The sequence below is a fragment of the Musca autumnalis genome, unplaced genomic scaffold, assembly GCF_047663935.1.
Source record: "Musca autumnalis isolate F117 unplaced genomic scaffold, ASM4766393v1 scaffold_1, whole genome shotgun sequence".
Lineage (NCBI taxonomy): Eukaryota > Metazoa > Arthropoda > Insecta > Diptera > Muscidae > Musca > Musca autumnalis.
Window position 1 is genome coordinate 311,383,768 of NW_027411644.1, and position 15,766 is coordinate 311,399,533.

Sequence of the window (15,766 nt, forward strand, 5' to 3'; positions counted from 1 at the left end):
AGTACTGCATCGTCAACATCCTGTTGTGACGTCGTACAGGAAGGATCTTTGTCTCCTCATGTAAATGGTCCACTGCAGACATGAGGTGACACCCTGTAGCTGTTCTCAGGGCAGCATTCTGACAGATTTGTAGTTTATCCCATTGCGTATCACTTACGTTAGCAAACCAGGCTGGCTCCGCATAGCTTTCCACAGACTGACCTATCGCGTTGTATGTGGTTAACACGGGTTCTTTATCTGCACACCAAGTGCTGCCGGCTAGGGACTTGAGGACCTTGTTCCTATTTCTCATCTTATCGCATGTGACCCCTAGGACTTTGGGGTAGTTTGTGGTCGGAATAATTGCACCGTCGACCTGCACATGCAGTGGGAGCTTCGTTTGCGCCGTCCATGTGGTGAACAGTGTGGCTGTTGACTTAGTGGTGGATATTTTCATATTCCTCGCGTGGAAAAACTCTACAAGATCAATGAGAGGAATTTAGCCTGTCACAAACGTTACCGATGTTGGGACCTGACGCCAAGAGTGGACAATCATCCGCGTACGTAATTAACTCAATGCCGTCGGGAGCGCGTGGAATTGCAGAGAGGTAAAGGTTAAACAGTTCCGGAGATATCACCCCTCCTTGGGGAACTCTCTGCATCACTCTACGGGTTTGGAGTTCCTGTCTCTGAATTCCACGTATGACTGGCGACCACACAAATAGTTGATAACTGATGTTGTATTTTTGGCCGTGTTGAGGCAAATGATGTCTCCAACTACTTCCACAGTTGGTCTTGGTTCTGTAGGGGTACTGCGCATCGATAACATCAACTTGGTCTTGCCGCCGTTCACTGCCAGACCCACTTTACCAGATTCTCGTTCGACTTTTTAAAGGTATCATTAAATTATTTTACTGTCATCGACATAAGCTAGTAACATGTGGCTATTTGTCTTGTATAACACTTCCAATCATCGGGTAAGTGTCCCCCACCATATGGTGCTAACTAGCTGATACATACACTTCATCAGCGTGTCACCTTCTGTCTTAAACGGCTCGCCTAATAAACCATTGATTCTACTGGCCTTATAATTCATCAGCCGGCCCTATAACTTCAATGCCATCTTCTGCGATTGGATCTTTGGAATCTTTGTCGTATTCTTTAATATTGGATGCCAACAGTTTAAAAACATTTTCTTTCATTAACCTGAACCCGCTATCGGTATATGTTACCAGATTGCCTTGCTCGTCGTAACCGAAGGATGTGCCTATACCGAAGCCCTAAGTTTGATGTTTAATTCTTTAGTAGAATTTTCGGAGTGTATTCTGGCTCCTGTACGTCTGGATTTTTTTCACATCCATTTCTCTCATTTGTCTTGCATGCGCTTGGAGTTGTTAGTAATTGTAAAGTAGGCCCTATATACTGCATTCTTCTTGTCGACATTCTTTTTCTGTTGGTAGCAATAATAGTCCTATCGCAGTACTAGACTGAATTCGGAAAAATATTGGACTCCGATGGAACTTGTCGACGTAAATTAGTTATACCAATATAACACTATCATTCTTGTTTTCTTTTCGAAGATTGGTCTTGTTAATTTAGATAATTATAGGTACCATAATATGCATCATCTTCTCTTGCAAACATTAATTATTATTACATTAAAATTCTCTCCAATAAACTCCCTTTGACATGGATTTTCTATGTTTCAGTTTGGTTGTAACAGCAGTCTCGCCCAATGTCGTCGTAACGGTAATGCTAAAATTGAAAGAAGACCGACTAGGCCTTAACAACGGAATCCACACACTGATCTATGCCATGACAACGTGTAACGATGTGGTGGCCATTTTCGTATTTGGTGTTATTAATGGTGTAATATTCTCAACAGGTGAGTAAGGAATAGAAAGGAAAACAAATATTTATTGGCATCATATTTAATGAAAGGTGTATGAGGTACATAGTCGTACATACATATGTATGTATATGCGTAACAATACATTTTACTACAACATAACCACATAAAATAACCACCATCAACTTATAATCAAAATCGATTTTCATTTATACGCATCCTCACATAGTAGAATGACATAAAAATCCTTTTTTCTGCTTGTATCCATTCGATATTCCCCATTTTTCTTACAGGAGGATCATTAACTGAACAAATTTTACAAGGACCCGTTGGTATTGGAATTGGCATAGTTTATGGCTACTTATATGGTCTAATGTTACAATTTGTACCGTCGCGTAATTCGGTAAGTATCCCACAACATTTTGTTAACATAAGAGAAGAACAAAAGAGTAGGGAGGGAGGGATGTGAGAAAAAGAAATATACTCAAAGAATGTTTACGAAGAAAACTCCTATGAATTGTTACTGCTCTGGGCCAGCAAATATAAAACTGAAAACGGAAGTGTATAAATGTGTTCGTGAGTGTTTTAAGGGAATACTAATGGAAGTTCATATGTGTGTGTGTATGTGTAAATGTGTCTTCGTTTGACAAATAGAGTTATAAACAGACTTTAATGGCATAAGATGGTCATAAATGTTTACCATATAAATGCGCGTAAATAGTTTACTAATGATGTCGGAGGAGGATAAGTAAGGTTGGTTAATGTGAACACAATGCTACGGATGTTCGGTTTCAGGAAATATCTATGACATTCCTAAGAGATATAAAATAATTCTTAATTTTGAAACCAGCATTCATGAATCAAAATTGCTCGTTCTGCTTGTTTGAACGCCAAGTTGTAGATTTCATATTCTTTACCTTAACTTGTCATTGCTGTATTATCCTCCGTTTTCTAATCGATGATGATGATGCTGAAAACCCAAATACTTTATTGACAGGACTGTTACAGAAAAAACTAGGTTTCTTCTCTCTCTTATTCTCCCTGTCTCTACCCACGACCGACTTAACCTTCATATATATGGGATGTCTGAATGGAATTTCCTTTATTTTCGTTGTGATGATGCTGCAGAGATATCGCGGCTTGAAAAAGTCGAATTCTCTTAGAATTATATGAAAAGAAACAATCATTAAATCGCGAAAATTTCACCCAAGTCCACTGTGCAGAATTTTTATCTACTTTTAATTTTTGCAGAAGTGTGCGATTCAAAATTCCCCATATAAGCCCCATTATTATCTTCAGTATTCTGTCATAAGCCAAATCCAAATCAAACCTCCCTCGTTTAAATTCATTCGCTTAACTAAATGCTCTATAAGGGATTGGTTCTTTTTGCATATGTTCCACTTTCAATGCTCGTTGCCTCTTATTTTACAGCTTGCACGAATCTTTAATGATTTCAGTCTTCTTCTTTCTCTTCCCTAGCCAAGCAAGTAAATTTTATATTTGTGAATGAAACTTTATGTTTATGGTGTTTTTCGTATATGTGTGTACACATAGCTTTCTTCTTACTATAGTTGGCTATAACTCGATATTGCTGTTAGCTCTTTGTTGATACTTTCGTTAATGTGGACCACATGCTCAAATACAATGAAAAACAATATGCTAAAGTAAGAGCGTTTTTTGCTGTTGTTGCTATGACAAGTGCTGAAGTGCGGGAACTAGTAACAGCTATAAACGAAACTTAAATCTTCGAAAATAGGTTGCTGCTAGTAAAGGACTTAATTTAGATCTAGAATGTCAATCGTGACATATATTTCTATGAATATAGAACGTACATAGTACGAGCATAAAATAAATTTAACCTAAAACATGAATTAGTATTGTTACGAATGTAACTGATAGGTTTAAGTTAGTTTAGTTTAATTTCCGTTAATTTAAAAATTTGAATTGTAACGTAAAGTTTTTATTACGCAGTTACTTTATTTAAGCAACAACAACTACCATGTAGAACTCTCTTCATTATTCTGGATGTTACTTTACCTTTCATTAATGTGCTTTTATTTTGTTTTGCCATAGTCATGTAATTATTGTTTAGTTTGTTACTTCTTTTCTTGCATTTATTTGTTGTTGTAATTACGTCATTGATCATCCCCCATGTATGTGAGTATGGTTGTTCGCTTAGTGCGAATGTGCGTCTGTGTGTTCGCTGCACAGATTCGAGGTGTTGCCATATGTGTTCTAGAGGACTCTAGATCTGAATAAGAGTTGTGTTCTACTGGCAAAAAGGCCGAACTACAAAAACGCTTGTTGGAAGAGTTCGAGCGCCGTGGAATGAACATCGATGAATATGAGTTCGACGGTAAGGAGGAAGTCGAGTTATCGGCAAAGGGCGAATCCAGCGTTGAGGAAGTTTCGTCGGTAGCTGCCAGGGGTGACGATTTGAAATCAATGCTGGCTATGATGATGTTGGAAATGAATAAGAAAAATGAAGAAACTTCCAGACTTATGGCGGAAATGAAATCTGAAAACTATAAGATGTTAGAAGAGATGTCTAGAAAGAATGAAGAAACTTCCTGACTTGTGATGGAAATGAAAGCGGAAAATTGCAAAATGGTTGAAGAAAATTCCAGTAAAATGATGGAGAAATTAGATGCTAAAATGGAAGAAAATTCCAGAAAGAGTGAAGAATATTCCAGAAAATTAGAGGAAAAGTTAGAAGAGAACTCTAGAAAAATCGCTAAGGGCATGGAAGAGAAATTAGAGGCAAATTCTAGAACTATTAACGAGAAACTCGAGAACATCACGATGGTGATTGAAAAGAGAGTAGAAAACGTGGAGGTACAAATTAAAGAGTTGGATAAAAAGATTTTGTCTGTTGACGAGAAATTTCTGGCTCAAGATGAGAAGATTCTTGGCATAGAAAAGAAAATGTCGGAACTGGAAATTAAAGGCGGTCCAGTGAGAGCTATTCATAACACGATAAAAATCAAGCCTCCAGTGTTCGACGGCTCTACCTCTTTAAATGTGTTCAAATTACAGTTCGAGACATTGGCTGCTAGAGATTCTTGGAACGACAACGACAAGGCGGTATCACTCCTTATGGCATTGAAGGGTGATGCTGCTGACGTATTACAGAGTATTCCCGCCGCTTCTAGGAACAACTATGGAGATATAATGGCTGCTCTTGAACGTAAGTACGGTAGTAAACACAAGCAAGAGATCTACCGAATGGAACTGAGGGGAAGAGTCCAGAAGCCAAATGAGACCTTACAAGACTTTGCGGCTGATATAGAGCGGTTGGCGCAGTTGGCATATCCAGGAGAGACACATCCATTGGTGGACCGCATAAAGATTGAGACATTTGCAAGTGGTATTCGTGATCCAGAGATAAAATTTGCGACGTATGCGGCACCGATAGGAACATTTGCAGAAACCGTGTCATTTGCCCTGGCCCAAGAAACCGCGAGGATGCTGGTGAAACCTAAAGCTTACAACGTGAGGAGGCTGCAAGTTGAGGACAACAATTCCCAGACCGTTGTCGATCCGCTAAAGGATGAACTAATGCGTGTGAAACGAGGGGCTGGTAAAACGAGAAAGACTTGTTACAACTGTCGTAAAGCTGGACACATTGCACGAGAATGCATATTGCAACGACCAAGGCTCAGATCCACCTCACCGCCTTCAAAAAGCGACGACCAACCGGTGGCCAAGAATCTGGAAAGAGAGACATCAGGTGAATCAAATCAAATGAATTCCGTCAATCACGAGGCGCCGCTGGCAGAGGATGAAAACGATGGTCCCACAATTTCTATAGCCATAGTCCAGCAGGAGAATCACAACCTAACGGTTAAAGGCTTCGTCAATGGTGTATTGCGTACCTTGACATTGGACACCGGTGCAACAAAGTCCATTATTAGACCGGATTTGGTAAAAGGGAAGGTATTGCCGTTAAATGGAGTCAAATTGCGGACGGCCACAGGCGAGACTACAACGGTGCATGGAAAGGCCTACCAAAGGCTGAGCATGGGTAGAAAATCGGTAAATTTCGATTTTATAGTGGCCGATATTGTGGACGAAGTTATACTTGGTGTAGACTTCACGATTGCCTTCGATATCAATCTGGACATAAAGCACCGTGTGATGACATGGTCCAATGTGGAAATACCGATAAGTGTGGGCTACAACGAGAAAAGCAAACATCGCCCAGAGGCAGAATCCGGCGAGATCGCTGTCGATGTCCGTACGCTGAAGGTGGAAGCCGCCGACAATTGGCCCGTAGGAAAGCGGAAAAATCCAGCAACGAGGACGAGAAAGCGAAGATGTACGTCGAGGAAAGGTCCATCGAAAAGCGGCCGTACAACAAGGAAGGACAAGTCCGATGACGACCAGGTGGCACTTAGGAGGGTGACCGAGAAGGAAGATATAACGTCACGATACCTGGAGAGAAAAGAGCGAAAGTCCAAAGCTAATAGCGTAGAGGGTACATCTAAAGCAGTTGCTACCACTACGGAAAGAGAACTGTGTCTAGTCCAGAGGAACAGGCTTAAGCGGGAGGCAGTGTTGCCAATGCCCATACCACCGAGAGGGAACTGTGCCTATTCGGGACGAACAGGCGTAAGCGGGAGGCAATGTTACGAATGTAACTGATAAGTTTAAGTTAGTTTAGTTTAATTTCCGTTAATTTAAAAATTTGAATTGTAACGTAAAGTTTTTATTACGCAGTTACTTTATTTAAGCAACAACAACTACCATGTAGAACTCTCTTCATTATTCTGGATGTTACTTTACCTTTCATTAATGTGCTTTTATTTTGTTTTGCCATAGTCATGTAATTATTGTTTAGTTTGTTACTTCTTTTCTTGCATTTATTTGTTGTTGTAATTACGTCATTGATCATCCCCCATGTATGTGAGTATGGTTGTTCGCTTAGTGCGAATGTGCGTCTGTGTGTTCGCTGCACAGATTCGAGGTGTTGCCATATGTGTTCTAGAGGACTCTAGAACAGGGAGACTTTGGGGTATAAATACAGGGGAACTGGCAATGAGTTGTGTTTTAAGCGTTGAACTGAACAGATCGGTTAAATAAGAGCTGCGTGCTAAGTAGAGACTTGCTGTGTGCTTTGTAATTAAAGTCGGTTCTGAATAAGTGTAATAAAGTAAATAAAGCATTGTAGAAACGTAATCTAAAACGAACCCTGTTTTATTTGGTACAAATCGTACTGGGGAATAAAACAACGTCTACACGGAGATTAGTTAAATCTAATTCCGTAACAGTATAATATGTTAGAAGTCTGCAACATATGTTAATAAAAGTATACACTTCTTTACCATCATTAATCTACCTCATTGAAATAATGTTTTAAAGCCACTACTCCGGGTATCTAACCCATAAAAGTGGAACAATTTTTATACCCTTAGCTTTTAGGCTAAAAAGGGTATATGGTAAAAATCAAATTTCCTTTACCATTCCATTTGAAAAAAAAGATTGGGCTAAGCTAAGGAAAAAAATTCTGGCTTCAAATCTGTTCGCGTTCACAAAATTGGCGCTAAAGTTATAGCGGTTTTTATTCTCTTATAAAGAAAAAATATTTTAAAATGTCTAATTTGTTGTATTGAGAAAATCATATATCAGTAACAGCATTCCATATCAATTCGTAGATGTTTATTAAATGTATTATTATTTTCGCGGAAAATCAACAAATAATAAAAAAATTTTGAAGTAAATCCAAATTATCCTGTCCCAGAGTCCGTACAAACCCTCAAAAAATAAATTAAAAAATATGTGCGGAATCTAGACAATGCGTAGAAAAATATGATACCAAATTTAAAAAGATTGGGTACATAAATTGCATATTATAACAACAACAAATAAGAACAATTTATTGTTGGAAAATATTGCTGCAAATATATTTTTTGGTTTGATTCGAAAAATTAGAAAAAAATATTTGGGAGTTCTCCAACTATTTTTCTGCTTATTTCGGGATTTCGAGTGTTCTATATAGGGGGAGTCCCCTTCCTATAACCCACAAACCTTCTTATACATTAAATTAAACATATGTCAATGTTTTTGTATAATCGCCGTATAACCGCTGATTTTAGCTATTTTGAACTTTCCCCCTTTTTATACCCTCAGCCTTTAGGCTAAAGAGGGTATTTACACTTTCGAACGGACCTGCCGATTCGGTGCAAAATTTGGCTTTCGTAATATTTTGTCCAAACTTAGTTCAAGTTGAAAGATGGATTATATCGGTCCACTCCTTCCGGTACCTCCCCCACAAACGTTCGAAAATGTTAGGAAAATTTGTGCGTGCGATAACTCTTGAAGGAAGTAACCGATTTGGTCCATACATTGCACATTATGAAATTTCTACCAGACTTAGATGAGGTTCCAATATGGACTCAATCGGTAAACTCCTTCTAGTACCTGCCACACAAAATTTCGGAAAAGTTTAGTTTAGGACCTGCTCTCGAATCGCCTTGGTTTTTTTGTAACATTTTGTATTCACTGTCCCCTTTACGAAGGTACACGTTTCCTCAGGGGCAAGTCCATACTTCCTGAAAAAATAGCCTGGAAGTTGAAAAACAAACCCTATGACACCATGTTTATGGGTGGAAGCGCAAGATAATTATCGAACGGAATTGCCGATTCCGGCCGAAATGTGGCCTTCGTAATAATGCTTCCAAACTTAGTTTAAGTTCGTAGATAAGCCATATCGATCCACTCCTTCAGGTACCTACCCCACAAAAGTTCAAAAATATTCGGAAAAATTGTGCGCACGATAACTCTTGATGGGAGTGACCGATTTGGTCCATACTTTACACATTCTCATAATATCTACCAGATATAGATCAGGTTCGAATATGGAATATGGAGTGGACAAATATCCACTCCATCCCGTACCTCCCACACAAAATTTTGGATAAGTTCACTTTAAGACCTGCTATTAAATCACTTTGATTTTTGTTGAAGCAACTTACATTCGCTGCCTCAATTACGATGGTAAAAGTTGTTTCAGAGGCAAGTCCATACTTCTTAAGAAAACAGTCCGAAGGGTGTAAAAACCCCCTATGGCACCCCATGGTCTATGTCGGTCCATTCCTTTAAGTACCTTTTCCGCAAAATTTTTGAACTTTAATCCTAATCAACATTTTTGTCGGTTCATACGACCAAAATTTTGAAACCCCCAAATACATAATTTTTTTTTTGTGAGAAAAAGTGTTTCAATTTGCACAGGCTGAGGGTATATCTCCGTCGGCAAAGCCGACTGATACTTTTTAACTTGTTATTCGAATCAGCTGTAGTTCGGTAAACAAAGTTGAGGTTGGTGAGAAAATCTCCCTATAAAAGGTTTTTTACAGGGATACATTTTTTATACCCTCAGCATTTATGCTAACGAGGGTACATACACTCTCATACGGGCAAAATGTGCTCATCGAAATAATGGTTTTAGACCCAAAGTATGTTTGGACGAAATCCGTTTCAGACAATTTGGAGTTGATTTAGCCATGTCCGTCTGTCTGTCTGGCTGGCTGGTGCGCACGATAACTCTCGAACGGAGCAAACGATATGGTCCAAGATTTGGCTTTCTTAATATTTTGCCCAAACTTAGTTTAAGTTCGAAGATGGGTTATATCGGTCCACTCCTTCCGGTACCTCCCCCACAAAAGTTTAAAAATGTTCGGAAAAATTGTGCGCAGGGTAACTCTTGAAGAGAGCGACCGATTTGGTCCAAACTATACACATTCTAATACATCCGTCATATGTATATCATATATGCTCCCGAATCACTTTGATTTCTGTTGAAGGAGCTTGCATTCGCTGCCTCAATTACGACGGTAAAAGCTTTTTCAGGGGCCAGTCCATACTTCTTGAGAAAACAGCCCAAAGGTGTCCAAATTTAGTTTCAGTTCGAAGATAGGCAACAACTTCCTGTACTTCCCCCAATATTTAAAAACAGTAAGGAAAGGATCATAGTCGGGCGGGGCCGACTATATGATACCCAACACAACTGTGAATATGTAAAATATATATAGGAGATTTATATCAATTTGAGCTGATTTCTTTATAATATGGTACACTTATTACTAGACAAAATTCCGTCACACTTTCCAAATTTTATCAAAATCTGACAGATATAGGTTGTTTGGTGCAGCAAATACCTGGAATCCGGCGAAAATATATTTGGGAGCTATATCCAAATCTAAACCGATTTCGATGTAATTTGGCACATTTATTTATAATTTATATATAAATTATTATTTATATATAAATTATTTATATATAAATCAAATATATATAGGGTTATCGGCGCAGAAAAAATCGATTATGGATTTGGCACACTTATTTCTAGTCCTAGTTCCGTCACACAATCCAAATTTCATCAAAATTGGACGTATATAGCGTGTTTGGTGCCGCAAATATGTCAAATCGGCTGAAAATACATATATATTGGAGCTATATCCAAATCTGAACCGATTTCGATGTAATCTGGCACATTTATTTTTAGACCGAATTCAGTCATACGTTCCATATTGCATCAAAATCGGACGTATGTAGCGTGTTTGGTGCCGCTAATACGTCAAACCGGTCGAAAATATATATGGGAGCTATATCCAAATCTGAACCGAATCGAAATCAAACATATATAGCGTGTTTGGTGCAGCAAATACCTGCAATCGGGCGAAATATATATGGGAGCTATATTCAAATCTGAACCAATTTCGATATAATTTGGCATACTTATTTCTAGATCGAATTCAGTCACACATTCCAAATTTCATCAAAATCGGACGTATATAGCGTGTTTGGTGCAGCAAATACGTCAAGTCGGCCGAAAATATATATGAGAGCTATATCCAAATCTGAACCGATTTTCACCAAAAGCAATAGCGTTCTTCCTATGTCTAAAAAAAATTATATTCCCCCATTTTCAGCTGAATCTTACAAAAAATGCGACCTGTATGTGGCGAACAAAAATACAGGAACAGTCGGACGGACGGACATGCATAAGTCGACTCAGAATGTGATTATATGTATATCCCCAAATGGAACTATGGGTCTATTTCGTTTCCTTTTGCATGTTACATACAAAGGCACAAAGACATAATACCCCTTACCGCAGTGTGGTGTAGAGTATAAAAATGTCACTTAAATGGTATGCACGATATCCCTTGAACGGGGCAAATTTGGTGGGATCTTCTTATACTTTGTCCAAATTTAGTTTAACTTCTAAAATGGCCGATATCGATCATCTCTTTATGTTACCTCCCCCACAAAAGTTCAACAATTGTGTCGATCTGTCCATAGATGCAAGTTTTAATTCACATATGCTGAGGGTATATCTCTGTCGGCAAACCGTCTAAATTTTTACTTGTTCCGTATTGTCTTCAATTAGCATTCCATGACTTCAATTAAACCAATCACATACTTTAATGTTTTAATATATTAAAATTAAATAATTTATAAATTCAACAGCTTCAATATTGACTTGCTTGCTATTTTTTAAACAAATTCACAGCAATTTTCCATTAGCTAAATTCTAATAAAACATTACTTTTATTTCACTTGTAGTTGTCCCCTAACAACTTAACACTTTACCTAAAGTGTTGTTCAATGCTATTTTCAAATTAAATCAAAAATTTCATTTCATTGGTTTGTTTTCAATTAAATCGAGGCAACAGCATTTAACGACTGAAAATGCAGTTTCGCACTTAGAGTGTGTGTGTTGGTACGCGAGAGCGTGCAACAATTTCAACAAATAAAACACGGTTTCGTTACTCTGCATTTAAGTAAAGTACACAATTTTGAACTTTTAACTTTTCACTGATTGAATTGCATAAATATTTGAAAATGTCTAACTCTCGCTCGGTATAATGAACTCAATTTCGGGCATTTGCCTCGGCAAGCATTTGTGTATTGACTTCAAGTCGAACGGCAGAATAAATAAACATCAACAATACTGGCGTCATAGAGTACAACAGACAACATCCTTGCAAAAATGCCTGCTAAATGCAACAGTCTTTAGAGTGTGCTGCATCAATAACAACAACAATCATGGTATATGCAACAGCATCTGCTTCGCCAACATTTACATATATACATATGTACATATGTATGTATGCATAAGTTTATAGTGAGCCATACATATAACAAACTGGGAAATATACTGAATATGTTTGTCACGATTTTGTTGAATTTCTTTTATGTAAATTTTGTTTCATTCACTTCCGACAAAACAAAACTTTTCCCTACACAAGGAAATTCTAAAAGTTTTGCTCTTTTTAAATTAAGTCATAGTTTTTGGCCAAAAAGTTCTACTTCCTTAAAGATGTTCTTCTTGACAAAATACAAACACAAATTGTTTTAATGCGGATGTTTGTAAATTTAGTGGAAAGTATTAACATTTCGGAGAATTTAAATCAATTTGAAGAGTTGTGAGTAAATATGGGTCTGAGCATGTTGCAGAAGTTGTTAAATTTAACAGTTTATTAAAAATTATAGTAAAACAAGTAAAAAAGTATCAGTCGACTTTGTCCACAGAGATATACCCTCAGCTTATGTGAATTGAAAGTTTTGTCAACGGACAGATCGAATGTATTTAGGGTCTTTTCAGAAATTTGTGGCCCTCACGGTGCTCTTGAAGCAACTTTAAATGGAAGGTGCTTACACTTGGGAAGTTTTTTTGGATTCTGAAACTATAATGTTCATAGATGAGAAAAATCGAACAACAAAAAAGATCGCCGGAGTGCTTTTAAAATAAATCGCGATTCAAGTCGACATTTTTAAGGGTTTTTTAGGTTTTCACGATTTTTCTTGGAGACCGCAGGCCCTATCGAAATGGGACAAAATAAAATATTATAGCATGAAAATTCTCTATAAAATTGACCTTTATGGTATTTTCGTAGGTTGTACTGTTTTTGAGATATAGAAGTTCAAATTGGGACAATGCACTGACTTTATCGTCTCTTGAATTTTTCTATCAAACACACCAACCGCTGCCTTGTCCGCTTGTGCAAGTTCCCATGCTTCGGAACCATACATCAGCACGGGTAGCATCAGTGTTTTGTAAAGTGTCATTTTTTTGACGAGATGTGGCTTTGTTTTTAAACTGCTTACTTAAACCAAAGTAGCATCTGTTAGCCGATATAATCCTTCTTTTTATTTCACAACTGATGTTGTTTGTACCTAAAAATTATAGGAGCCAACGTCAAAGTTGGTCCGAGCTCTATGGGGCAGTGGCGTCGACACCATCAACTTGATCTTCTCGCCGTTTACCGTCAGACCCACTTTAGCATATTCTCCTTCCATCTTCACAAGAGTGTCAGTTACTTATTTTACTGATCGTCCTATGATGTCTATACCGTCAGCATAAGCAAGTTACATGATTTTGCCATTTCCCTTAACGTTTGCCTCTCGTGTGACCTTTTCCAACAGTATGTTAAAGAGATCACACGAAAGTCTGTTTCCTTGTCTGAAACCTCTTTTGGTATAAAACTGTTCGGAGAGGTTCGGTTAAAGTCTTTTTACAAAGCCGTATGAGGCTTGCGGAATACCAAATTCAGACATGGCTTGGAATACCTTTGAACGTAGGGGGCTGTCGAAGAGGCTGCTTTATATACCATGACATTTTTTTAAATATTGAGGGAAGTACCGGAAGTTGTGGACCGTTTTTACCCATCTTCGATCTTAAACTAAGCTTGGACAAAATATGACGAACCTCCAATTTTGGACCAAATCGGTTGATCAGTTCGAGAGTTATCGTGCTCTCCAGCCACTACATGTCATAGGGGTTTTTACACCTTTCGGATTGTTTTCTCAAGAAGTATGGACCTACCCCTAAAAAAAATGTTTACCGTCGTAATGGAGGCAGCGAATGAAATTTGCTTCAACAAACACCAAAGTGATTCGGGAGCAGGTCTTAAAGTGAACTTATCCGAAATTTTGTGTGGGAGGTACCCGAAGAAGTGGACAAATATAGTCCATATTTGAACCTGATCTATATCTCGTAGATATATTAGGATGCGCAAATTATGGACCCAATCGGTCTGTCCCTTGAAGAGTTATCGTGCGCACAATTTTTCCGAACATTTTTGAACTATTGTGGGGGTGGTACCTGAAGGAGTGTACCGATATGGCTTTTCTTCGAACTAAAATTAAGTTTGGGTAAAATATTACGAATGCCAAATTTTGGACCGAATCGCCGGATCCGTTCAAGAGTTATCTTGCGCTCCAACCACTACACACGATGTCATAGGGGTTTTTGCACCTTTCAGGCTATTTCCTCAGGAAGTATGGACTTTTCCCTGATGAAACTTGTACCGTTGTTTGGTGGGCAGTGAATACAATTTGTTGCAACAAAAACAAAAATCGAAGCAATTCAAGAGCAGGCCCAAAACCAGCGTCGCCCAAGAAAATTCTTTCAAACTAAGCAAATGTTTATGTATAGGTGAAAAAGCAAGAACCAACGGGTGTTTATCATTCATTTTTGCTCATGTACACTGTGCATGAGCGAGAAAAGCAAATACAAAACAACTCAGTGAGCGCCCGCAGTATACAGATGGGCGACCCTGTCCTTAACTGAACTTTTCCGAACTTAAACTAAGTTTGGACAAAATATTACGAAAGCCGAATCGGTTGATCCGTTCGAGAGTTATCGTACGCTCCAGCCAGCCAGACAGACGGACGGACATGGCTAAATCAACTCCAAATTGTCTGAAACGGATTTCGTCCAAACCTACTTAGGGTCTAAACCATTATTTCGATGAGGCATATTTTGCCCGTATGAAAGTGTATACATACATAAGGCCATTTAGGGTTCCCAGTGATCAAGAAACGTCTCCACCAAAAATTATGGCTATGGGTCCACGGTTTGTTCTAAAAACGTCAAAACAACTGAAATCGGGAGGCACCATTATGTGGTTGCTATAACAAAACGTGGACCCATAGCCATAATTTTTGGTGGAGACGTTTCTTGATCACTGGGAACCCTAGGTGTTAAATTATACCCCATTGACCAAAAAAATATCGCAAAAAATTTCAAAATATCTCAAATCGGGCGGTACCGTTATATGGGGGCTATACGAAAAAATGGACCGATACAGTCCATCTTCGAACTTGACATGCCCCCACACAAAAAACCTATCTCAATTTTTGTGGATGCTAGAGTGATTACCACAGACGGACGGAGAGGCGAACTTGCATAAAAACCAAAAAGTTAAAACACAAAAAATTGTATAACTCCTATATTTTTCAACCGATTTCATTATTTTTCCCGTTTTCGGAAGCAAATTTAATTTCATTTTTGGTGAAAATAGATAATTATACTGTGTGGTATCTTCTAAGCAGCCTAGCGCACAGGGAAAATAATTTTCCCGTTTTCTTTGGTCCGGTTTTTTACACTTCAACCACTATAACTTAGTCATTTGCTACCCGATTTAAAAAAAAAATAATAGCTTATTAGAAAGATATTATAAACCCCTTTAAAAGGAAAATGGATCAATAGAAATTCGTTGTGAAAAAATGAACCACTAGCTTCTATTAATTGAATAGATTACGTACATTATTTAATGTATTCAATATTTTTACAATAATAAAACAGGTTTTATCCTTCTTAAAATAATTTGCGGATTTTGATGAGATTTTATTTCATTTGGTTTATGTTTATCAAAACATAATCTTAAGGGTGAATAACATTCTCGTATACCTCGCCACCTCTCTAATATAGTATTTTGTTATATAAATACAGTCTTTCCTTGTTCCTCCTTGCTAAGTGATGATCATTAAAAATAAATTCTTTAAATTTGTTTGTTGACGTACTTTGTTTGCTGTATAATTATTTGCAAAGCGAAACTGTATTGAACTATTGAATTTAATCAGATTTAGTTTGGTAAAGTCAGAAGTTAAAGATTTTGATAGTTAGTTGTTTCTCCTTTTTGGTTGGGA

The 15,766-nt window shown here is 37.9% G+C and overlaps 1 protein-coding gene across 3 annotated transcripts in view; it reads left to right on the plus strand.

The window, feature by feature from the left end:
- Positions 1-15,766, plus strand: part of Nha2 (Na[+]/H[+] hydrogen antiporter 2) — a 285,799-nt gene that overhangs the window by 188,636 nt on the left and 81,397 nt on the right. For all 3 annotated transcript variants that reach the window (XM_073962240.1, XM_073962242.1, XM_073962241.1), the window contains 2 exons: positions 1,689-1,864; positions 2,122-2,231. In XM_073962240.1, coding sequence (XP_073818341.1) covers positions 1,689-1,864; positions 2,122-2,231 — 286 coding nt within the window. The remainder of the gene's footprint in view (positions 1-1,688; positions 1,865-2,121; positions 2,232-15,766) is intronic.